Consider the following 24919-nt stretch of genomic DNA (forward strand, 5'->3'; position numbering starts at 1 on the left):
GATATCTTTGGCACTGTGTTCTAGTTTGTACTTTTGATGCTTTATTTTCTTGAGCAAACAAGGTTCCTCCTATGTTTCCATCTCCGCTGACCTCCCACCTCTCGGCCGTCCGTACCGCAGGAGATGGTATGTGAGGACCGGGTAGAGCAGGGAGGGCCCTGAGGGATAGGCTGAGATAAGGATTGAAGGCTAAACCTCTAAAAGCCACATTAGTCCCAAAAGCCTCCACCGCTCTGTTCATTCTGCTATAAAGCTCCTGTCCTTGGGTTTTATTGGCACGCTCTGTGGAGATATTAACACAGAGCAGGCAGCAGGCGCCTGAGCCCTCGGGTGAATGCCATCAGTTACACCTCCTAACATTTTGACAAGTGCTTTCTGGTGAGTTTAATTCAGACAACTGCAGACAGACAAAACCCTAATATAAAGACATTTTGCAAACTTGATTGACCCCAGAAAATGCCATTGGAGCAAGCACGAACTAAACAGCTTTCACACCACGTCATTAATGTTTATTGTGAATCCAAAACAAACATATTTATACTGTACAGTTTTAATTCCAGTAAATAGACAAGAGTCACAGTATGTTGAAAGGTCGATTAAGAGCTGGCTTTTGAATGTTCATATATTAATAAACAATACAAGAACAACTTCACCTACGTCATGCATTTGATGTTATTGGCTGGGTATGTGCAACAAATTGCACCAATAAGCAGGGCAGTCATGTTCAGCGTCCTAATCTATTGATCACTTTCACTGCAATCAAAAGATGTGGAAGTATGCCCATTTAAGACAACAGTGTGCTTGGAATACAATGACAAAAGGCCAATAAAATCAAACTTACAATACGTACAAAATATATAGAACTCACCTGACAGGAGCTGGAAACTGAATGACAATTAAGTTCAACATTTCCAGTTTCTTAAGTAGCGGACAGTTTGCTTGTGTACCTTAGCAACAGATAGCTTTAATCCTTGATACTTAACCCAGAGATGAAGCTTTCCTCCCAGAGCCCAGGTGGACCCTTGAGTCCACATAACCTTCTGCAAAGACTGAACAGGTGTTAAGATGTTAATGGGCCACACTAAATCCCTTTGAATCCTTTGGTTACTGTCAAGACTTATACAGCAGTCCAAACTAAAAAGTAACTACCAAATAAACACAAAATAGTAGTTCAATTCACTCATTTACAGTTTTATTGGGGGGGCAAAAATCTTAAGTGGGACAGTCTAAGTGTTTGGCTGTGTTTTTTATAGAATTGACAACTCTTCTGCCAAGGATAGATGAAGCACAGGCAGTGTTTCTGTTTAGCTACCCTCAGTATTAGTGTACCCTGTGGGAGGTTACTGTTCCAGTCTTTACAGGATAAGGTCATTAAACAATCAACAAGAGTGCGTGGGCAGAAAATGGCAAATGGACAGGAACCTATGGAAGCCCATTTTTGCCAGGAAAAGAAAAAATATGGGAGAATTATTGAGATAGTAAGTCAACATTTGACTATTATCACATCATTTTGTAATTCTTAATAACTTACTTTTCTAAAATCTTGTCTTAGTAAGTACAAATATTTACTTATTTCATAGTCTGAAAAAAACAAGTCTATTTTTTTTTCCATTTCCTGGTGGATGTGGGCTTCCATGGAAACCAGAGTTTGCATTGCAAATGTCACATTCAAATTTCAGATGATTCAATTCTCTCTATCCACGGCAAACCAGAGGAAGGTCTGTCATCTGGTTTTTCACCCGCTCTCTCACTCCTCAGCTCTGACACTTCTTTTTCCAATGTCCCATTTCTGCTCCCTCCTCCCCCTCCTCCCACTCCTCCTCCTGCTCCTCCTCCTTGCTCTCTGCCTGCCCTCAGCTGGTGCAGTTCCCTCTCCATCGCTTCATTGCGGTGGTACATCTCTAAGTAGCTGGCCTGCAGCTCCTTCTGGTAGCGAATGACCTTGTCCTTTTCGGTCTGCCATGTCTGCCTTTCTTCCTCAAAAGACATGGCCTGGGCCTCGCTCTGGCGTCGCTCCAGCAGGAGCTCTGCACGCAGACGCTCCTCTGTAGAGCCCCCACACCCTCCTGTAAGGAAGAGGTTCACAAGGCTTTAACTACAGTCCAACACAGCCATAGGGGAAATACAATAAAAGATGTTGGCTGCTTTTAAATGTGCAGAGAACTCTGCTCCTGACCTGGTTAGTCAAATGACCTGATTTTGGGTCCAAGCATGTAAACATCATAACTTAAAATAACCCAGACAAGATCCTGCTGTGTTGATAAAAAACCCAGTTTAGATGCCTCCGTTGCTGCTCAATTAAATTAAATTCAATTCAAAATACTTTGGCCCAATTTGAGGCAAGTGAGTGTGCAAACAGATGTATATGTAGACAATTAATTTACATACTTAAAAAACTAATGTAGAAATACAAGTATGATGTGTTAGAAGCCATACACAAGGGATGGCTAGGATAAGTTCAAAGTGCAAGTGCATTTATCAGACTACACACGAGGTAAACTGTCCATTCCTTGTATGTATGTGTTAGAATGTTAAACAGATATCTGTGGCAGATAATTATCTTGCTTTTTTTTCTCCATGCATGTCAGCTTGGCCTGTGCTGGCTTACGTAGGTTTGAAATACTTGTTATGGCGTTGCAAGATTTTATGTTTTGTGTTATATTTAAGTGTTTTCAGACTTACTTTAGGTTAAGTGCTGTGTCAACAAATGAACTTCATCTCTTATCTGTACTTGTGGATCCTCAGCATGACTAAAGTAAGGTGTATTCCTTTGAACCGTCATAGCACTCAAACATTTCTAGTGACAATATGTACACACAACTAAGAGACAGATGCATAAAATTACCTGTTGTCCCAGCTGAAGCACCCTCTTCAACTCCTTTTCCATCCTCATGTGCAGTCTGAGAGGGGCATCTGCGACGCTGTGTCCCCTGCAGGACTAGCTTTAGTGCATCTAACTGGCCCTCCTTGTTGCGTAGCTCTGTGCGGGTCTCCCTGAGCTGTGTCTTCAGCTGAAAGAGCTCACTCAGCTTCTGGGTCACTTCCGCCTGGGAGTCCCTCAGCTGCTGCTTCAGCAAGGAGATCTCCCCTGACTTCTGGCAAACCTGTGAGATTTAAGAATAATAAAATAAGGGATAGTGGCAGGAGAAACATTTTTACAGACTCTACTGGCCTATAATTTTAAGAGGACAAACAATGAAGGAATTCTGTTATCTCTACTGTCCCCTGTAATTACTACTCTTTAAGTGCTCCACAAAGTGTCCCTCCCCTGTCCTACCAAGGCCTTACCTCCCACTGCGTCTCCTCCAGAGTCGGACTGGTTCGCTTTACCATGACTCCAGCCTCTTGGCTCCTTTCCCTTTTCAGACTGTCAAGCTCCTCTTGCAGCCGGCTCTTCTCCTGCTGGGCCTTGAACACCTGCAACTGCAGGCTGCGCTGGGAGCGCTGGGCATGCTGGGAAACCTGACGCAGCTTGGCGGCATACAGGCATTTCAGCTCTTCCACCTCCTTCTCCCACAGACGCTGTTTCCCTTCAAACACCTGCATGCGGACAGCAGATGGGGTTATACTTCAAAAGAGAGGCAGATGGATGTAAAGATTAATGGTGAAGAAAAGACAAATACAATGAGATTCACCTGAGCGATGGCGCCCTCACTCTCATCCAGGTTTCTTTTCATCTGTTTTAGCTCATGTTCTTTCTCCACCAGGCGCTCCTCCAGATCCCGGACCTAGAAAAGACAACATGACTCACTAACCAATCTGTAAATCATACTGATCAGCTCATCCTCCCATCCATCTTCCAAGTACTCACCACTTCTTCAACAGACAGGGAGAGTGTCCATTCATAAGGAGGTGGAGCCTCCCCTCCATATGGAGCCAGACGGCTCAGGGTTGCCATGCTCCGACACGCCATCTCCCCTATGGCCATGCCCCCTGACCCTACAGCCTTGGGGCCCAATGAGGTGCGGTCCAGGGAGCCGATGGTGTTGATTTGGCCCATAGATGCGCTATGGTACCAAAAGAAACCACAAAGACTGTTAAAATCTCGTCCATCATCACTGCCCACACACTCATTAAGTATAAAAAAAATCAATTATAGCAACAGTTCTTTTGAATAGAAAGCAGAGCTGAGACAATAATGCTGAGGCAGACCTGATGTGAGCCAGGTGTGGGCGGAAGGGAGGCCGGTACGGCGGCAGGCTGCTCATGGAGTTATGGCCCGAGTCTGACAGGTTATCATCCTCCTGGCTCATCCCACGCACAGAGGAGAGCGCCTACACAGTCATAATTATAGTTATTCATCAGTGTAACATTAATAGGCTAAGAAAAGATTAATTTTAGTCACAAATAATGGCTGAATAAAATGACAAATCATGAGTAGTTAATTACTTTGCTTCTGTAATTAATGTACAAAGACTAGATCCTGCATCCAAAAACTACTTCACTTGTTCCCAAACCTCAATGTTCCACCAAGTTTAATTGAACTCCATGAAAATATTTTTAAGGTATTCCGATCAAAACTTTGTGTTGTTGTTACCTTGTTACCACTGGATGCCTGTACTCCATGACGGGAGGGTGAGGAAGAGGAGGACGAGGTGGAGACCGCTTTAGGGACATGGGCGTAGGCTCTGTGCAGCCCATTGGAAAGGCCATGGTCCACATCCTCCGACTTAGAAGATGGATAGAGGTTTTGCATGGAGCTGAAATTTTTGGGGGTGACAGGCTTGAAGGCAGAAGACCTAAAACGAGCCTGGAGGAGAAGAAGTTTAGGGCACATTTAGAGGATACAATGATAGCAGAAAGTAGCTGTGTGTAAGCCAAAGGGGAGAGAAAGACCTTACTCACGGGAAAGAGGGTAGGCTATAGAACATAAATCACAATGTTTCTATTAAATCAATACTGTTACATCCTCTGTGTTCCTAGTGTTGATCAATTCAAGCAAAAAAAGGTGAGATTTGATTGCTGCAATAAATTCAGAACACAGCAAGTGGCAGATTCTCAATCTATGCTGGTGAGCTGGAAGAGATTTAAGGTTTTTATTTATGCTTGATTTATGGGGTGTTGCATCACACTGCCAGGGATGTATAAATGTGATACTGATCAATTTAACAGAGCCCCAGCAGCCATTCACTGGCTGTATATCATTTATTAAAAAGAACTCAATAGGGAAGTCATTACTGCATCTGTGATTGGTGAATAGGACTCCTTCTCATACCTGCTGCTTTTAAGGATAGTTTTATTTTAAAATTAAATTATTTTAAGATTTCTCTAATTCTATAAGTTATGTATTTATTCTTATAGTAATAGATCTCTAGGAGGCCATGCAATACACATACTTGTTTCTTGTCAGCTTCAGAAAATGAGATAGAAGCCAAATCATGACCTGTTATGTTGAAACACGTTTTGTAATTTCTTTGATAAAATATAAGATTGAAATCATCCAAAAATAAGTTAGAACTTTCTTGAATTGAACTTTTTTCAGGATTCTAAACGACAATATTCACCTTTTCATATTTGCCCCCACTTGGAAGTGAGTTCTTCGTCAAATCTACTTCGGTGCCGTCTTTGTGGTAGACCTTGGCGTATAAGTTGTCCTCCTCGCGGGCACCAGCAGAGCTGAGGCCAGAGATAATGTCCTTCTTGCCTTCACTGCTTGGGTTCGCTTTAGGCTCTTTTCTGTTTGGAAGCACAGTAGGTCAACTAAAGTCCTGTCAAATTTGATGGTACCTTGCAGCACCTTCAAAGTTTCAGCATGTTAAATGTTCCATAAACGCATCTGCTTCCTTATGGCAGCACTCACCTGGTGATATTGAGGTAGTTGAGTAGCTCTCTTTGGGTGAAGCCTTTCTTCAGGAGGCCGTTGGTCTGTTTGGGTCTCACCTGGGGGATAGCGCGGCTGCTTTTAGACGGAGACACATCTGGCCTTTCCACCAGACTGCCTACACTTCCCATGCCGCAACGGGAGGAGAGGGGCTGGGCTGGGAAAGGGTTACGGAAGTTTTTGTTAGGGCCACGGGTCAGAGGAAGAGTCTGGACTGAGGTTGCCATTGGTTACAGGGCTCTGTGGGGGGATGAGGTGCTCTGTAAAAACAAAACAAAACAAAAGAAAGTACAAAAATGAGATGAGTGCTGAAAGGAAGGTGAAGTAGGTAGACCTTTATAGTTTATGGTAAATAAGATGACCAGGCTCTTGATGGAAACATATTATTATAGGCTTTCTGTTAAGATGCTTCCTGCTGTGATTTAAAAACAATTCACATTTTAAATGCCAGGTACCTGTTCATTCTGGGCTTTTTAGGGTTGCAACTAACAATTATGTTCATTATCAATCATTTTTTCAGTTAACTGATAGCCATTTATCTATAAAATGTCAGAAAATGGCAAATAACATGCCCATTACAAGTTCTCCATGCCCTAGGTGATGACACAAACGAGATAATAACCAAAGTCAATATGATTCATCCTCTGGGAACCCTGAATGTCTGAACTAAATGTTGTGCCAGTCGATTTACTACATGTTGAGATATTTCACTGTAAAGCTGTTGGGCACAAGATGAAATGCTAGGGTGTCACCAAAGTCAGCATGGTTTACCCTCTGAACCCAGGAATGTTTTCACAAAATGTTATCCAATCCATCGAATAGTTTTCGAGATATTTTAGAAGTACTGGACCGACTGACACTGCCATCAATACAGACTTTTCTCTTTCCTCCTTTACTGAAATAAAATGCCCCTTTACTACCCTGAGTGGATGTTGGTCTCTGGAGGAAGACGGTTGAGCTGACAGACGTTTCATCAGCTGTGGTTCTTGGCACAGACAGCTGTCTTAAAGCACAGCTAGAACAACTCAGCTTCCCACAACATCACACATCACTACAAAACAAACACACAAACTGACCTCCATGACAACGCTTTTGTAGGAGAACAAGGAATGTAAAATAATGTGTTTACAAAGAGGATAAACCCCAAACCAATTTGGAAATGTCTATTTCATGATGTTTGCCTCTCAGACACTCATGTTATCCTTTCCCAACGGCAAATCAAAAGACTACAGGATCACGTGAAACATGTACTTTATTCTGAGGTCAGGCAGCATATGTCACATCACAATCCTGTTATGTAACTCTGATTTAACTAGGTTACAACAGCACGGCTCATTTCCTTAAAAAAAAAAAAAAACAAGTGAAAAAATCAGACAGAGATGCTCTGGTAATGATGCACATTATGGACAATTTAATCAAGCACTGCAGCCGCTTATTCGGTTTGCAAATTTCCTGTCTCTCATGAAAATCATGTGTATCCAAATGTACAAATCAGTGTGCCTTCATAAGTCTAGCATGGCCTGAATACATTTTCAACAGATATTATGTCCGTGTGAGATTATGTTTCCTGTCAGTCAGAGCAGGCTGCATTTTGTAGAGAACAGAAACAATACAATGATGAACATTTTTCTCTTGACTTTGACAAAACTAAACCAGTTGCCAAGTTACCCAAATACCTACCTAAGAGACACTATTGTTTTGTCAACTTGAGTTTGAGCCTCTTCAGCTCTACACAGCAAATCCTCTCTCTACAACCTCCCCACCACGGTTTGTCAAATCACCCAAATATCCCCTCCCTTCCTTTCTTTTCAGACAACCTCATTAAGGATCACTATTGATTTCACCCTTTTGACCCCCTCTGTTCCAGTGCAAAAACACCCCCAGCAGCCATAAAACCTTCTTGAGACCATAAAACACACAAACACGCCGCAGTCTCTCTGCTTATAAACAGGACCTGAGGCAGGCAAATTCTTCTTTTGTGCTCAGCCAGCTTATGTGGCACTCAGAGAACAGGTAGAGTTTAAAAGGGCCATACTGGAAAATGTCCTTGTCTGTGAACTCTTCAATACTTAAAATTTAAATCAAAAAAAGAATTTCTTAAGTAGGAAACTATTAGTAAGCTCAGCACAAAGAACATTTCCTTGGCAAAGATATTTTATTGTTCTGTGGTAAACTTTTTCCTCCTTCGTGCATTCACGGACATCAGACATCTGATATTTTTAGATATGACAGCCAAAAACCACTCTATTATGAAGGTATGTCATCACAAGATCCAACCTGAAAGATCACTATTGAGCAAACATGAATACTGTTAAATAATCATGTGTATTTGGATATTTCTTGCATTAGAGATCTGTGCTGTTTGGCAGGTGTCACTCAAGCCTGAGATATTAGACCGTCATTAAACGTCCTGCTGGCTCCTGCATGGTTATAAAACAATAGCAGAACTTTGTGGAAAAACTGCTCACTACGAGGGACTGATCACCTATCTCAAGCCAGTTTCAGGTCTCTGCAAGTTGTTTTTACAACAGCTACATGAATTGAACCAAGTGACTGAAGGAAGGAAATCCAGCTTTGGAAAATAGTTTTTTGTTTTCATTTGCACATTATGAACAATATTTGTTGGATGAAACATGCTAGAAACTCAGTATGGTGGTTGCTCTGAAGGCTCTGGCAGGTGCATCGCTACACGGGTGATCAAACCTGGGCTCATTCCAATTAATGACTGGGCCATTCTGCCGCCTGACCGTCAGTTCTCAGTCCGTGCACTCTGTTGACTCACACACACACTACCTCAAAGCCATTTCTCTCTCTTGCTGTCATACTGATATATACTATGTATGAACACAGACACCCGCAGTGACACTCTGGCATCTCATCTTGCTTCTAATACAATCCACATTTATCAAGTGCTTTGCTCCGCTGGCCTCCACAGTTATAACAATTATGCAAATGGTTAAAATAGGCAGAGAGAGCTGTGCAAAGGCAGCTCCAACCCACTCCACTCAGGGCTCTCCGCCAGGCTGAGATCAAAGCAGCCCAAGCTGCTCATGTTTATATTCATGAGGTACTATTTCTCCCAATGTAAAACTTTCCACCAAAGCATCCGGCTCTTAATAAGCCAATATAATTCAGGCTGAACTCAGTCTCAGGAAAGAAAGCAGATAATCAATGATGATGAATATAGTCAAATAAAATGTGACACACCCCCTCTGACCAGGAAGTCTTACTTTTCCCAGGTCAGGGTAAGACATGATGGATATGAGTCAGTGCAGGTCATGCTGAGTGTGTATGTGTCTGACACCATATGAATAAATCATGAGTGCGCCAAACCTAATGGCCACTGGCCAAGGTCTAACACTGTATTTTTAGGAACAGTATTTTACTCAGTTTGTGTCTCGTATCTACCAAAGACATGAGAAGCCAATCGATGCTTGACGGGAAGCTGGGGTTGAGGTGAGGGTGGGTGGTTGAGGCACAGCAATTCCTTTTGGGTAGATAGGAGGGTAAAAATGCTTTTAGGCTGCAACCACAAATCTTGCAGGACAGAAGAAATCTTGCATCCAGTTGTTTTCCATAATTGCCCTCTAGTTTATGAGCCCAAGCAAACCAGGAGACACAGCAAGATTTACAACCCAGCCTCAACTAACCAAGGGCCCCTGAAATGCAACACACCTCCTTACACACACACACACATACACACACACACACACGGATCAAAGCAGTGCTTCCTACCAGCCTTGAACAGTTAAGGTCTAATTGAAAAGTGCTCTGTTCTTGATTTATGCTTTTTTCAAACCACTGACGAGCTTTTTCAAATCAAAAGTTGCTAACTTTGATGAAACATAAAAATGTTTAACATCAGTTTATCAAAATGCCTCTCTATCCTTTTGATACTGTACACTTACACCTGAATCAGCTGCACATGTTTCTGATGGCGTCCTTGCAAAAGTTTAAGGCTTTAAACTGGAACTTTGGCTATATCTGGCCAGCACACCTTCTTAGGCTGCTGGATGTAGCTGAGCATCAGTATAATTTCCTAATTGTACAGTTAATCTTGAAATAGGGGTAGTGTGATCCTGAATACTGCAATTCCCAAACTGAAAGAACTGATTAAATATTGTGATTTAATATTGTTTTACATACATTAAACCGGAGAACGTGTGTGTCTGACATCACTCCCGTCTGTGTTCATTCAGTATGCATCACAGGTCATGATAAAAATCACATTACTTTTGTCAATACTGTACAGTCCTAGTGATCTAGAGCAGTGCATACTAAAGAGGAAAGCTGTTAAGAAACATGCTGCTGAGAGGTGTGGGTCTCTAAAGCCTTACAGTGGGGCTTTACGGTGAAGGTTGAGTTTTCTCAGGATGATATCCTAACTCATCTAGAGAACCATACAACTGCCACTTTACTACAATCACAAAGAAAACAAAGCATGGAGCCTTCAAGAGGAGGGTTTCAAGGACGCTCTCTCCTAAAATATTGTAATCAGGTGTCCTGTGGGGAAAACAAAGCTTTCAATGGAATGCTTGAGCGTGAAGAGGGGACATTTCAAACCCTCGGAGACACACAGGTCACTGGGACGGGGAAAGAGGAGAGGAGAGAAGGACGAGGAAGGCAAATTCCAAGGATGCTTTGCAGAACACAAGCTCAGGCTTGTCAGTTTTTGATGCACAAAACACTCACTCCCACGGACGCTCACTCACACTCGTGTATGCACGGGTCACTCAACAAAGCCCCAAAAAAAGCATATGCATAGCTCGCAGCTCCAGATCCTCTGCCCTCTTCCCTGGGCGCTCTCTCTCCCCTGCTCCATGATCAAAGTTTGTTTACGTTTGTGGGGTAACTTTGCAGGTTACATCTAAAACTCCCACACAGCGCACACTCTGTTGCATTATATAAGCTCTATCAAAGCTGTGCTCGCTAGTTTTCACAGCTGTTAGTTGTGTAGAGCCATTACCAAATCAGCCACTCGCCTTATTTAATCTATTCTACAAAGAACTGCAGTATTATATTTAGCCTGACAAACAAATGGCAGAATATTATGGCGGTTTGTTGCAGTGCAAGAGGGTTGTCTGTGAAATGTGCCTGTTTAGAGCCAGTGTTTAGTTTGGGTTTGTCCCTTCTGGGCTACTGTAGACCCATGGCCGTTTAACATGGCAGTTTCCATGGAAGGCGGGCCGCCATCTGTAGATATAAACAGCTCATTTTAAGATACCAAAAACATAATGATTCCTATATTTATGTGATTATACACTAATGAAAACATACCTATGAATATTATATATAATTTCTGCCAATAGATCCTCCTAAATGTTACACACTGGACCTTTAACACGAAGCTCAGCTGAGGATGATGGGAATGTTATTCATTTTGCAGATATTTGGTCAGAAATACAGAATTGCTCAAAATGAAGATGATGATGAAAAGTCTGCGTATCACCAAGGTCTTTAAGATTAATTGTTTGGGAACCATGAAAATGTAAAAAATGTCACAGCAATACAATATTTTGTGTGGCTTAAAAGGGACATTTGAATGTACTCATGAATAGTTTGAATGTTCCAGTTGAAAGAAAACAATGTGATGTTTATTAATGTGCATTCTTCCTGGAAAATAAATGTATTGGTGGAAAATAACTGAACATGCCATTTGCCTGCCCAGTGATCTCTGGCACAAATAAACCACACAAGTGACTTCTTATCACCAAATATGTTGCCAAAATAAAGCAAGTAAACACATGAGATGCAGGAGTCCTGTAGGACAGCCATCTTAAGCCTATCAGTGCAACTTTTCAACATGCAAACAAGCATCTTGTGAATTCTCTCTAATAATAATGGATATTTTGGATTTCTACAGCAGAGTGAACACAATTAAACTCATGTCTGATATCATGGTGTGTCGACTGTCTAAATCTGTCAGCGGCAGCCGGGTGAGCAGTGCCAGAGGCCGACTAGGAAGGAACTATCCTACATGTGAAGCAAAGGAGAACTCCACTCTCTGATTTACTCTTACATGCTAGCGTGTAATGAGTGAGTGTGAGAGTGTCTCTGGCTGTGGGGCATGACAGCGGAGAAGTGCTCAGCAGCAGCAACCTCTAATTGTTAGCAGGTTATTCATTATGGATGGGAGACAATCAGGAAGACAGACCCCGTTCCTCTCCACAGACCCCGGGGCCATTCAGAGGAGCCAAGCTGTGGAAGAGCAGGGTCATGAAATGTTCCTTCTTCTGTGCGTCTGAACGCAGTCATGGAGCATCATAAATCAGTCAAAATCTGACAAGACACAAGCAAGACATGGAAATTTGGTCAGACGCCTCGAGCTAAACTGCCTCGAGGTGATTCTTTTCTTCTGTTTTCTGAATGAGAGCGCAGACAGAACTTCACATGAAAGGTCAACTTTCACTCTGACGAGAAGCAGTCTCTCTGTCAAACCCGGAACATAACTCACTGGCGGTTTAGATGTGGCGGTGCTTAACGCTGAAGGCCCAGTGTTCAGTCTCACACTGTCTTCATTGATGACGAACACTTGAGTCTTTACGGAGGTCAACAGGTCATATTTGGTCATGGCGGTAGATACAGGGCGCTATTGAGCTCGTAGACAGTTAAGAGCAGACACAGACGTTTTATTCTGTGAGTTCTGACAACGGAGAATGGCTACATTTAGGGAACACTGGAGCAGCTTGTGTACAATATTATACTACTGTATATACTTTTAACTCTTATTAAGAATATAGTATTAGTCCAACTGTTTTGCTGGCACTGTGTGATGCACTAATGGTTTTTTGAAGCAATATTTTACTAAAAATCATGAAATATAATAGAATATAGTATAGTATAAATAGAGTTTTAGAGCAAACGCAGTTGCTAAACAGCTTTCCATACATGTATGTCTTAGGTTTAACAAGTTGTGTCTATAAAAACAACACACAATCACTGTTGGTGCACATGTAAAACAGAAAAAAATAGATCTGAAGTGAAGCCTGCGCAGACAGCCGGATTGATTCAAATAGAAGTGTATCTGTTCCGTCAGACACGTGTGGGACAGACGTAAACACGACTCAAACGCTTTCTGTGTTTTCATTATTTCTTTAATTTAACACTTTTACGTGACATACTCCGAGGTATCTGGCAAATATCATTACAGATATTACTTTTTAAATATAAACAGTCTCAAGGTTCATCCTTTGATATGACTAAAACATTTAATAACTAAGTAGTCTGTCCCATAAACAATATATTAGCCATTTAATTGATTTGAGTTGGTCCCTTATCCAAATGGCTCTCCATGCTGAGTAGAAAGATGAGACTTCTAAATTTGAACACTAAATGTTATGAAACTCTCATAGAGGATCTGAACAGGATTCACCTGGTTTCATTTTTATGAGCCCTACAGATCTGTTTAGAAGGCTCACAGTCCTGATCACGACTTGCTGGCTCTGACCTGGCCTCACTCCACTAAATCAGCTGTCAAGACTTCGACGGCGAACCAGCTGAGGTGGGTTTCCTCTCTTTGCATCTGTTGGCATATTGATGGCTGTCTGCACAGTGTACCTTAGCCTTTACTGCCTCTGCTGACATTACAGTATTGTATTTCTGAATTCAATTACTGGCTATGACTACAGTAACAACGTCGGGGTTATCTGGGGCGACTGGTTGCGCTGGTGTTGCATGGAACCTTATTGATCTGGATCGGACTGATGTTACATAAGGCTGCTTCAGTGTGAGAAGATGGCACTCGAGGGAGTGTGTTCACAGGGCCACCTCTTCCCGCCAACTGTATTATTAGTGTTGTTTGGTGGGAATTTATTCAACAACAACCCTGTTCTAGTTCTCTTCCGACAGTACAAAGAGTCTATTTAGTTCAAATATCAAAGAGTCTTCAATTTGTGGTATGAAAAAGGATTGATTGCATAATTCCTAATGTTGTTTAGATGAATGCCTGTGTTGATCCCTCTGTGAGGTTACAAGTTCAGCCTCTGGGTGTGTGTGTGTGTGTGTGTGTGTGTGAGAGAGAGATAAAAGGAGATTAGTACTACCAGCATAAGGATAATTACCTGACCCTAGTGTTGTTTTAAATGACATCCACTTGCCCTTCACTCAACACACACACACACACACTAGTAATCTACCAATCACCCTGAGTGGTAAAAACAACATGCTATATACTAGAATTAAATCTTAAGGCAAATACACAAACACACTGTGTTCCTTCACTCACATCCATCCACCATCACAAGAGTTTGCAAGTCCTGTGTCAATAATCTGGAGGTTGAACTGGAGGAAATGATCAAATTGAATTGATTGTTTGCTAAACCCTGCCCCCCTTAATTATCGTTGCTTGAGTGAAACAACAGGCCCTTGATTTCAGATAGAAGTAGACAAAGGCAGCATAGCATTTCTAGAAAATGGTCGATTTTGCCAACTAAAATAACAACTGCTAGCGGAAAAGACTTAACGCTGTCCTAAGTAATGTTGGCTAGAGGTTGCTGACAGAGCTTCTAATGGGACTTTTAGGGGACTTTCTGAAGGACCAAATCCAAATATGGATACAAAAACAGCAATATCCATCCAACATTCAGTAAATCTTAAGGTGATGGAGTAACAGTACGGATGAGGCATCTTTACACTGCTGGTGCAATTTTGACCAATCTTGGAAGCATGACATATTTTAGCACCGTGCTGTATATCTTCATGTGGAAGATGATTTTGGCACTAGGTCCAGCTGTTAATAAACAAAGTACAGTCCCTGACATAATGAGAGCGCTATTCTTTATTTGTTTTGAGGATAGTCATGAGATGATTATTCCTCCAGATCTTTTCCTTATCAATCTTTTTGCCAGATTACATTAGAAATATCTAAACACACAGATTTCAGTCAACAAGGAAGTGAACAACTGTAAAAACAGCCCTATACAGAAATATGTCCTCACCTAACTTCATTGGAATTTGTGAGAAAGCAAACAACAGAACGGCATGCTATTCATGTCCCCTAATCTTGAATCCAGTTCAGATTTTCTGTTTGGTTTCTGTTCACCTTGTTCGCAAGCAAAGCCTGTACAGTGTTTGCCAACTGCTGCTATCAGCTTGAACAGAAGTTCAGAGTGAAGAATGTAAAGGGAGAGAGCGATGTGAGGAAAGAAACACATTCCTTACATTTCTTACTGGGTAATAATTAATGTGCCTTCACATAACCCATACAGCACTGATATGGGTGATGTGGAGGGCCCTGTTGCTCTGCTTCAGCCCCTGAAGTGTTGTGGGTTATTCTAAAAAAAAAAAAGAAAAAAGCTAAACAACAGTGTCTATTATCCAAAGCACCCTAGTTCCCATGAGAGCTATGTTGGTAATATCAGACATTTAATGAGTGATAATTCTACCTCATAATCAGAGCGGGGGAGCCATTGCAGTGTTAAATTGAGCTGATAAAGACAAAAGCACAGAGCTAGCTCCTTATTAAATTCATTACAGCGAGGATAGAGGGGACGTGAGCAGACTCTCTTTCTCTATTCTCTCTGTGGCTTCTTTGTTTCCTGGAGCGGTTCATGTAGGAGTCACCGTTCTGTGATTACAGCGATAGAAATCGAGTGGTTCCCGCATCGACCCACACCTGAACCAGCTCCACTTAACTGCTGCAGTGAACGTGCATGCATCTATCCACACACAGCCTCAATGTTAGACCACACACGCACTCAGCACAAACACAAATGGGAAAATCTGTGGACTGCAGCTGAAAACTGATTGGAATTCAGAGGAATACGTTGATATGGATTGACCCACAGTATGCCTGCTTTAGATGTTAATACTTTCCAGTTCAGGCATAGATAAAAAGCTGTACTGATCACATCCCAGCAAACTTTTTTTCCTTTGATCTCATCTGCACCCTAACACCATAAGAGCAGCCAAGCAGGCTTTCCTGTCAGGTAGTAAACACTGATGCTGACGCACGATGATGCCAAGTCAGAGGATCAGCACTTTTTCTTCCTGTGGTGTTTTTCTGTAAATAAAGTAGGTGTTTGTTGTTTGTTAGTGCTGAGAAGAAGCACAGTGGGAACTTCTGAAAATCAGCTTGTTCAGCCATCTCGGGTCACAACTTTACTGTGCAGAGTTAACAATGACAACAAGCAACAGCAGTGAAACAGGAGAGTCTCACCTTGACATTTCCCCTTGAGCTATACAATCGGTAAGAACAAAGTCAGTCAAATGAAATCTTGTTACCCAGCTTGGCTACAACACTGTGCCCTGAATAGTCCTCAGGGGGAATTCCAGGGACACAAATAGACCATCAGACCAGCGATTATCAGTAAACAAGAAAACGAGCGCGTGTAATGGAAAGAGGATACATTGAAAAAATCAAGATGCACAGCTCAATGGAGCAGATAATCCTATATATTGCTCTTTATGTGGCTCCACTTTGGGACGTTCAATAATTGACAGTTAATTAGCATATTTGTTCTGTGCTGGGAGTGCATGGGGAGGCTGAGGCTGCCGCTCAGTGTGACGTCATTTGCCCGGGAGAAAAGATTTAGTTAAAAAATTAGCTAATTCCTATTCAGCTCCACGGCAAACAAGCATGCCTGAGTAATTAACAATCAGGGCGCTTTCCTCTTCACTCTGCAGCTTAAGCTGTTCTTTGACAATGCAGCCTTAAATCACAGTGGGTTCAGAGCACTTTGAGTTTGAAACAGAGCAAAGTTTGACTTGTGTATATGCCAGCAGCAAGCTCAGGAATGTATAAAATATACACATACAGGTTAGGCGAGTTCTTGCTTTGATCTGAAGCCCAGTATTAAACAGCAGACAGTGGAGTTTCAGTATCGTAACAGTGACTTTTCCAAGTAAATAAATTTTTTTTTAATGACATTAGACCCACAGAGGTAAAAAAAGATAGGCAGGAAAAAAGAAAAACTTGTTTACCTGTGTGTCTGTCCACCTGAAACTTTACTTCTCTGCTCCTGATCCCATGCTCACTCTGTTTCTCTCTCTTTCTGTCTCATGCTCGCGCTACTGATTATCACGCCACATGACTTCCTGTTTCTCAGTTTGTGATGGCAGTTGGGAGGTGTGGATGGGAGGGAGCTGCCCGGTCCTAACCGCTGACCTGCAGGCCACGACAGGATGACTTTGCACCGATCTAAATAGACGACTAAGCTGATCTTAAGCCGTGTGTGAGGATGGTTTCAATACAGACAGCCACATCACTGAAGATTTACCTGTGTTCTCTGCAGGAAACTGGGAGAAATCACTAAGTTGAGCTCTGCTGCAGCTATAAGTCAGTCTTGTCTCCCCCGATAGAGCTTGGTACTTTCCTGCTCACCATGCACTCTCTCCTGTTTCCTCCTCTTCCACGTCTCACCTGCTCATCTCTTTGTGCTCTTTGAGCCCTCTCAGGGGCTGGTGTGGTTGGACTTGTTCTCCCAGTTCTAGAGACAAAAGCCCAGCATGTGAGCAAGCTTTGAGGCGGTCAATCCAGACCCTGCACTGACACACGAGAGCCAGCTTCACTGGACAAAAACCCACAATGCAATGTGCCTTGTTTGCTCATGGATAATAAGACAATAATGAGGGATCAGACTTGAGTTAAAAGACAGACAGCAGGAACACAGAGAAAGAAGGATGAGGGGTAGGAAAAAATAAGAGAGCGCAGATGAGGAACAAGTGGAAAATGAGAGCATGTGGGGGTTTTTTCTCAGCGTGGACTGTCTGGACAATAGTCTGAGTGTAAGTCCCCCTTCCTAAGGCTGGGTTACTGGACGGGTTCTGCGACGTATCAAGTTACATAACTCAAACTAGAGACACTTGCATCTGAGCTGGGAGAAAAAAGAGGACATTGTTCTCTGCTCCTTAAGTCTCTTCTATTCTTTGCCTTGTGATCTAGGCCACTAGAGCTGAGGGGAGTGAAGGAGGCATCTGGACTTCTTAAAGCTGGCACCAATAGGTGGGCACACAGGAATCCCATCTAATAAAGCACCTTGCCAACCAGAGATGCACAATGTAGAGATTGGCAAGCTATTAAAGGCATTCCAGAGCAAAAATGTGATGTTTTGTGGTGCCCTTTGGCCTGCCCAGTGCAATTTGAAGAAAATCAGCTGAAAAATGAAAGGAGGGGATAACCCCATCAAAGCTAGACAGCCCAGTCTAGCACTCGAGCAGGTGCCGCTGTACCCCTCTCATTACCTTTGGGCCCCACAGGCATAACCAGTCTCAGATTCCACAGATTCTCACTTGTAAGTCTCCCAGCTGGCCGACGTAGCAGCTCCAACAAGAAAGCTCTGGGAACCTGGAGGAGTGGTGAAGGTGGTGCATGTGTGAATGGATGTAAAAATGGCAGCAGGAGGAGGGAGAGTAAGGACTGAAAGAGGATAGGAATGTGGGGACCCATAGATGGAGATACATGGCAGAAACAGCAGAGAGGAACAAGTTGGGGCCAACTATACCTGTTTGACCAGTCAACTAGACGAGACGACAACTCGGGCTAGACTAATTTCCTCTGGCTAAGCCCTCCTGGACAATAACGTTACAGGAAGCAGCTATGGGAGGCATGCTGGATGTCTGGCTCTTGAGAAATAAAATTATCCTTGGTCAGCTTGGTGTATCTGTGAGTCTGGAATTTGTTCTTTTAGTAAAACCTGACAGTTTGATCACTAAGGATTTAGAAGAAGCTAGCAGGACTATCTTATTCCACAGAGGGTCCCATTCTTAAAGGAATTGTTTGATATTTTGTGGAATAGGCTTTTTCATTTTCTTGCTGAAACACTGATGAGACAGATGTTTGTATTGTGAATATAAAGCTTGATCCAGCATCCATTGAGCTTAATTTAGCAGAAAGACTTGAAACAGCTAACCTGGCTCTAGTTTGAAGGTAACAAAATCCACCTACAAGCACCTCTAAAGCTCAATAATTAACATGTTATACCTCATTTGTACCTGCCAACTAACTGTTTACCTCCGTTTCCAGTCTTTGTGTTGAGCTAAGCCAACTGGCTGTATCCTGATACTTACCAAACAAATATGTGTGGTGGTATCGAGCTTCTCATCTAACTCTCAGCAAGAAAATGAATACATGTACTTTTCAAAATAGGAAACAATTTCTTCCAAAAAAAACCAAGACGAGTAAAAGATGAGAAGTGAGGCTTTGCTCCACTTTTCTACCTGCATGACCAACATGAGACATGAGCAGGTCACGGTAACTGAATGCAACCTTTAAATCCACTGTATTGATTTTATGTAAAAAAAGAACAGGATGTGACAGCGAACTGAAATGCCGTTGGAGAGAACAGAGCTGCAGCTGCCTCGACGACGGCTACTTGTACACGTAGATATAAATATACAACAATGCCCACTTGCAGAGGAGGGCTTCGACTCGTGGCCTTTTGTTCTGCAATGCTACAACTCTTCAGACTAAATAAAAGAGACAAGGGCCAAAGTACTTTACACACAATTCATCCCAACACACATACGCAGGGTAACTATTGCTGCTGATATCTAGAGAAGGCAGGCGAACGCGGGGGCTCCTCACGGGCAGATAAGCAAGATCAATAAAAACACGAGGAAGCGATAAGGCCGAGCTGAGGTGAACACACCACGGCTGACTCATGGGGAAAAAGAAGGATACATTCGTTAACAAGACAATAGTCCCAGGATGAGATGCTGCGCGAGTTAGTGGCAGGGAGCAGCTATTTCCGTCTGCCCTCTGAGTTGGTGACATTTAAAGACAATGGCCACAGTATGGGGTCCGTCCACCCTCCTACACTCTCAGACCTTTCCCCTCTGAAGGTCATGGGGTCCCAATTGTCCCATGAGGATAAAACAATTGTTCAGCAGTCATGTGGCAGTTCAATCAACCACGCAGTCAGTATTAACCCCGGAAATACTGGACACAGTAGATTTTACAATGATTAAATATTAAGCTCACGGTGGGTCTGGTTCATCTGGCAGCAGAGGAGATTTTGATTGACAGAAATAAGCATGTGGGCCAGCGAGCTTGCTCCTCATTATGCCAAATCCACCCATGCATGTTCACACTTACACTTATACATCATCAAGCTGTGATGTTCTGTGAGTTGTTTTGTGAAAAGTTTTCATAAGTGGTTCCTGTTTTCTGTCTTATAATGTGGCTACGTCTAATCTAAACATGATTATAGAAATCCAAGTTATGGCTACACAATCACAATGGTAGTTTAAATGATTTAGTAGACAGCAAGTATGATGTTTGCAGAGGCTGTTTATTTAAAGTGTATGGAAAGAGCTCTGACTTGTTTGGATTGGACATGGAAAGCAGAGAGAACATACTTCAGACATCCCAGTCTGTTCCCCGAAAAGAACTGCCACCTTTGCTTAGATGCCTGCACGCAGTGATATATCATCAGTCTGTGATTCCAGGTGTTATTTTGAGATCATAGTACTTTAGCAGACTTGGTTTTCCTGCTGTAACCTGCCTTATCTATTTCATCTTAAGTCAGGCATACTCAAAGAACTTGACTTGACTTGGGCAGGTTACTCTTTAAAGCAATATTAAGAATATTGCTTTAAAGAGTAACCTGCCCTTAAACACTTTTGGCCACTTGGGCGCAACAGAAACAAGATGTAAACACAAATACTGACACATATAAAGTTGTTATGGCTAAGACTGCTAGGGATTGTATTCTCACTCAAACAAATTGCCTTTAAATTTGAATGAATTATACAAAAAATCTCACCTACTTTTGCAACTTTCGAAAAATGCATCGCTATTTCTTAGAAATGTTGCATTTGAAATCAGGCATTTTAGGCAGCAAGAATCCCCCAAAAAAGCCTGTGAAATCCTGGAGGGACTGATATTTACACATCCAGCAGACACAGTGCAACATTAGCATTTATGTGGAGTCGTGTTTGTGGCCACCTGACACTCCTTTTGGCTCTGCTTTGGTGTCCTCCGACTCCTGAGGAAACTACCTGTCTCTTTAGCTCCTTAAGCTCCACTAACTAGTCACTTACATCGTCTGTCTGCCTTTCAGTGCTGTGCAGGTAGCGTACAGTGGGGCTTTAGAGTGTTTTGCAGAAAATGCTGCCTGCCAAAATCAAAGTTGTAAAGTTGCAAACTGTCAAAGCAAAACACTGATCTGAAAGATTCTGAAAAGCTCTGTAGAGCTGAAGAGAACTGCAGAGGTGGATGATGTTTTTCTGTGGGTTTTGTCACTACAAGCAATTCCGTTCACATTACACATCATCAACTGAGCAATTGTAAATATAGAAATGTTGGTGCAACTTTAGGGTGTCTCAAGGACAAGTAGTTTCCTTTTAAATTATTAAGTTGTAGGTAAGAAGGAAATGTTGGGAATGGAAACATACTTTCAAAGATCCATCTTCGGCTGTAAACACCTGCCACTTGGGGATAATAATTAACTTGGGTGTGTTCTCTGTCTTGGCACTTACAAAATACTCAGTTCAAGCCCATAAGCCATGCAAATTGACGAAGGTAAATCAATGTTTTACTGAGCCTAATTAAATCTGAGCTGCTGTCAAACACACTTAAGACTGCGAGAATAACAACATGTTTGGCTGGACTGGTCAGTTAATCTATTTTTTAGCAGTTACTTACACCGATGAACACTTTCTTTTGATTCTACTGACAATAAAGTCACCAAACTATTACAATTTACTGTTATAGCTCTGAGCAGCCTTATATCCAACAGTGGGAGAATCTAGGCAGGCAGTCGTGCACGCCTGGCCAAGTCCCACAATGATTTTCTTAACCCAGCCAGCCTTTAATCGCAGCGACAGACGGCCCAGAGAGCGTATCAGGCCAGCCACAGGCGAAGAGATGACTGAGGAGTGAAAGCTCTAAGTGTAAGAGCGTGACACTTTCTCCTCAGAGCGGTCAGGCATGGCCTTGTCTATAAAGAGTCTATAAGATGAGTGCAGACAGGAGAGAGAATAGGATAAGCCCAAGATTAGGAGCAAACAATGTGAAAATAGGGAAATAAAGGAGAGGAAACCCTGAAGAGAGAAGGAAACAGTTGAGGAGTATAAACCCAGGGAGTGCAAGATGGGCTGATTAGTGTTTGATTAGCTGGCTGGCCTGAAGGGAAATCTCTGTCAACCAACACAGTGCCACTATGAGCTCTCCCCTGCTACACCATCTGCTAGACTGTAGTATGCATGACTGACCTGCAGTGCACTTACATGCAACAAGAAAACAGCACTATGGTGACAAGGATGTCGGGTTTATCGGGCTCCTACAGGGTAGTATTTACGTTTATTTAAGCTTTACATCAGGACTCACATCCCACTGTGGGAACACGGAGGTGTGGAGTTTATTCAAAGTGACTGTCCTTGATGGAAAGGAGTTGGTATCCTCCTCTCTTGAGGTTAGGCAACACTAAGCAAATGGTCAGCAGACATCTGACTGTTCGGCAGAATTAGTGTTTCATCAGCTGCCAGTACCGTAAGGAGCTGCATGTACTCACACACACACACACACACAGGGGAGTGTCAAGCCCCTGGGAGCTCAAACAGCTGAATGAAGACATCTCATCAGCTGTCTGGCTGATTCTGCTGAGAGAAGAGCAGCAGAGAGCCAGACCGTGCTAATAGGTTGTTATCAAAAATCTCCCAAAATGCTTTTAGTCAACAGATGGGCTTTGCAGTATTGACAAAATTGAGCATCACAAAAGTTTTGATCACATAGCCGAATGTTAATGATGTGGCAATAACACTTTGAGAAGATTAAAATTACACAATTAGAAAGGAAATATTTTAATAATTGATTATTTTTTCTCAAATGTTCAAAAAGATGACAGATGGCCATCACACAAGTTATCAGAACCTAAAGCGATAAGCATTTATCTATATACTCTACTCTTTCTACTGTTACACCAAACAGAGACAAGCAATCATAAACCTCATAGGCGAGACGCTGTAATCAGCACGTGCTGCTGCTGCTAGATAAATAACCTAAACAATCAATTGATCGTTAGAATGAGCCACAATTAGTTTCCTGTGGACCGATCAAGTAATCGAATAAGCGCAGACTGAAAAAGGCCATTTTGCAAATCAATTGATCGTGTTAATGTGACAAGACTCAGATGCTAAAACTGTTCCTTTTAAAAGAAGCTACAACAGTTGATTCACTTATTTTAATGCAACCTTAAAGGGTCTTCTCTCACATAGTATCTCGCCATGCAGGTAGTTTCTTTATCAGCACAAAATCCACTCATCTACTTTTTTGAGGAAGTTACAGACACTAATAATAACTTCTGCATTGTGTGTATGTTTGCGATTTTGGTGAACCGACCCTTTAAACTGTTAATCTTGCAGTCAACCCTGATCTCACACAATTTTAGATAACACAGCACTATTTGCAGTTCATGCTAAAGGAAGGCTGATGGCGAAATCTCTCACCTCTGTGTCATGAGTTAGTGGGCTGGATGACATGGAGAAATGCATTTTTGAGTGGTGACTTTAACCCCAAACACTACTTGAGCTGTCTCAGTGATTGCCGTGCAGCGATCAGTCATACAGGCTCACACAACAGCCGTATATTACCCCACTATCACATCTTTAAATCCTACTATAATCCATTCCTAAATTGCAGGACTGGTTACCAACACAGTCTCCAACAACAGCTCACACATCTATTGTCTCTCTATTGTCAGCCGCGCTCCTCCACTTGCGTCAGCACGCACCCATAACCACCACCACACTCAAAAGGACTCTTCCTGCAACGCTCCATGAGTCCTCAGGTCAGAGGTCACCTGTGGCCTCTGGTCTCCACGACAACAGCCTGGCAGTCCCCAAGACTCTCCACCCACACACACACACATTGAGGCTCTCTTACACACAGAAACAGCTTTTGTCCCCAAACTTCTGTGCATCAAAAAGAGACCCTGGAGTGTGAGCTTCAACCCAAACATTTATGGCCGTGCAGGCCAAACATTATTCAATACACTGCAGTGGAAGTGCAGGAGACCACCAAAGCTGCAAAGTGACAGGAAATAAATGGTAAAAAAACAATCATTGTTCATCCGTCAGTCTCTTCCTTCTTCTCTCATTCTCTCTCTCTCACACACACATAGTGGAAAGATCTTGCAAATGCCAGCACAACAGTGAAAACAAATTGTAAGGATTAACCCTGATTTAGGGACTGATCTAGCTGAAAGCAACACCGTGCCACTAGTTTACAGCCTTTAATCTCTACACAGTCAAACATGCCTTCAAGTTAATTTATTCAGGTATAGTGTGCAGAAAGTTTTCAGCATGAACTACAACTTATCCACGCACTAACACTGACACAGATCCCGACTGCATGTGCAAGGTGGTGGTGGTGGAGGGGGGGAAATATTAGAAAAATTGGCGCTCACCATATTCTGCATGCAGGACATCTCTTGGACCAGCTCTGGTAGTCTACTGCAGTTTTGTCTCTCGCTCGGTTATATAATGAAACAAACTGCGTTTACGTGGCTCCGCAGGATATTTTCCAGGACTTTAAGCGCGGAGAGGAGCGGGCAGCGATCAGCCTGCTGTCTGCGCGGAGAGAGAGAGAGAGAGAGAGAGAGAGAGCAGCGCACACTGGGGACTGTCTCTTTCCCTCTCGGAGGTTTGAACGGAGGAGAGCAGAGTGAGAGGAAAAACATGAGCTGCAGGGAAACATGTGCTTTCTGCCCCCCCCCCGTAAACTGGACCGAGTTCACTTCCAGAGAGACAACGCCATCTAGTGACCAGAGAAGTAGATGCGCTGCATAAAGGAAGACATTCAGAGGCATGGAAGAGAAACCCACAGTTAGTTATGGCTGGATCACCCCAAGGCCCCCAAAAGCCCCCAGGATTCCTGCATTATTAGCTAATGTTATCAATCTTGTACGGGAACCCTGTGTCAACATTTTAGTATAATGTAGACTATTATTTTAGGTTATATTGGACTGAAAGTGAAGATTTCAGCACGCTTTAATCCATGCAATCATGTTACTTTATTTAGCAAGCTTTCGGTCTATCTGAAACTTTATCAGAGCATGCAAAATGCAACAATAGACAGGTAAGTCCAAATAATTACCATCATCCCCAAATCAGTATGCACACAACACCTGTTCACCCTGGTGGCAAAAGCTCCACCTCTTG

General features: G+C 42.6%; 1 protein-coding gene across 2 annotated transcripts; it reads right to left on the reverse strand.

The window, feature by feature from the left end:
• Positions 1 to 464: 464 nt before the first annotated feature.
• n4bp3 (NEDD4 binding protein 3) lies at positions 465 to 24407 on the reverse strand. 2 transcript variants are annotated; one of them, XM_035669873.1, is made up of 10 exons: positions 24166 to 24407; positions 5801 to 6081; positions 5505 to 5676; positions 4538 to 4750; positions 4153 to 4274; positions 3812 to 4007; positions 3636 to 3728; positions 3289 to 3540; positions 2846 to 3104; positions 465 to 2066 (listed from the first exon to the last, which is right to left on the reverse strand). In XM_035669873.1, exons 2-10 carry the CDS (start codon positions 6046 to 6048, stop codon positions 1669 to 1671), a joined length of 1953 nt encoding a protein of 650 aa, XP_035525766.1. In that variant the 5' UTR covers positions 6049 to 6081; positions 24166 to 24407; the 3' UTR covers positions 465 to 1668. The 2 variants fall into 2 exon arrangements, with proteins under 2 accessions (XP_035525766.1, XP_035525767.1); XM_035669874.1 differs by lacking the exon at positions 24166 to 24407 and adding an exon at positions 16742 to 17492.
• Between the last annotated feature and the right edge of the window lie 512 nt (positions 24408 to 24919).

This window comes from Morone saxatilis, unplaced genomic scaffold (assembly GCF_004916995.1).
Source record: "Morone saxatilis isolate NCDOM2014 unplaced genomic scaffold, NCSU_SB_2.0 Contig22, whole genome shotgun sequence".
NCBI classification, from domain to species: Eukaryota; Metazoa; Chordata; class Actinopteri; family Moronidae; genus Morone; species Morone saxatilis.

Bases quoted from the DNA above. Each gene is read 5' to 3' on its own strand.
- n4bp3 (XM_035669873.1), bottom strand. From the start codon at position 6,048: ATGGCAACCTCAGTCCAGACTCTTCCTCTGACCCGTGGCCCTAACAAA. The intron at 5,677-5,800 runs GTGAGTGCTGCC...GCTTCCAAACAG, and splicing joins AACTACCTCAATATCACCAG to AAAAGAGCCTAAAGCGAACC. The intron at 4,751-5,504 runs GTGAATATTGTC...CTTCTCCTCCAG, and splicing joins GTGGGGGCAAATATGAAAAG to GCTCGTTTTAGGTCTTCTGC.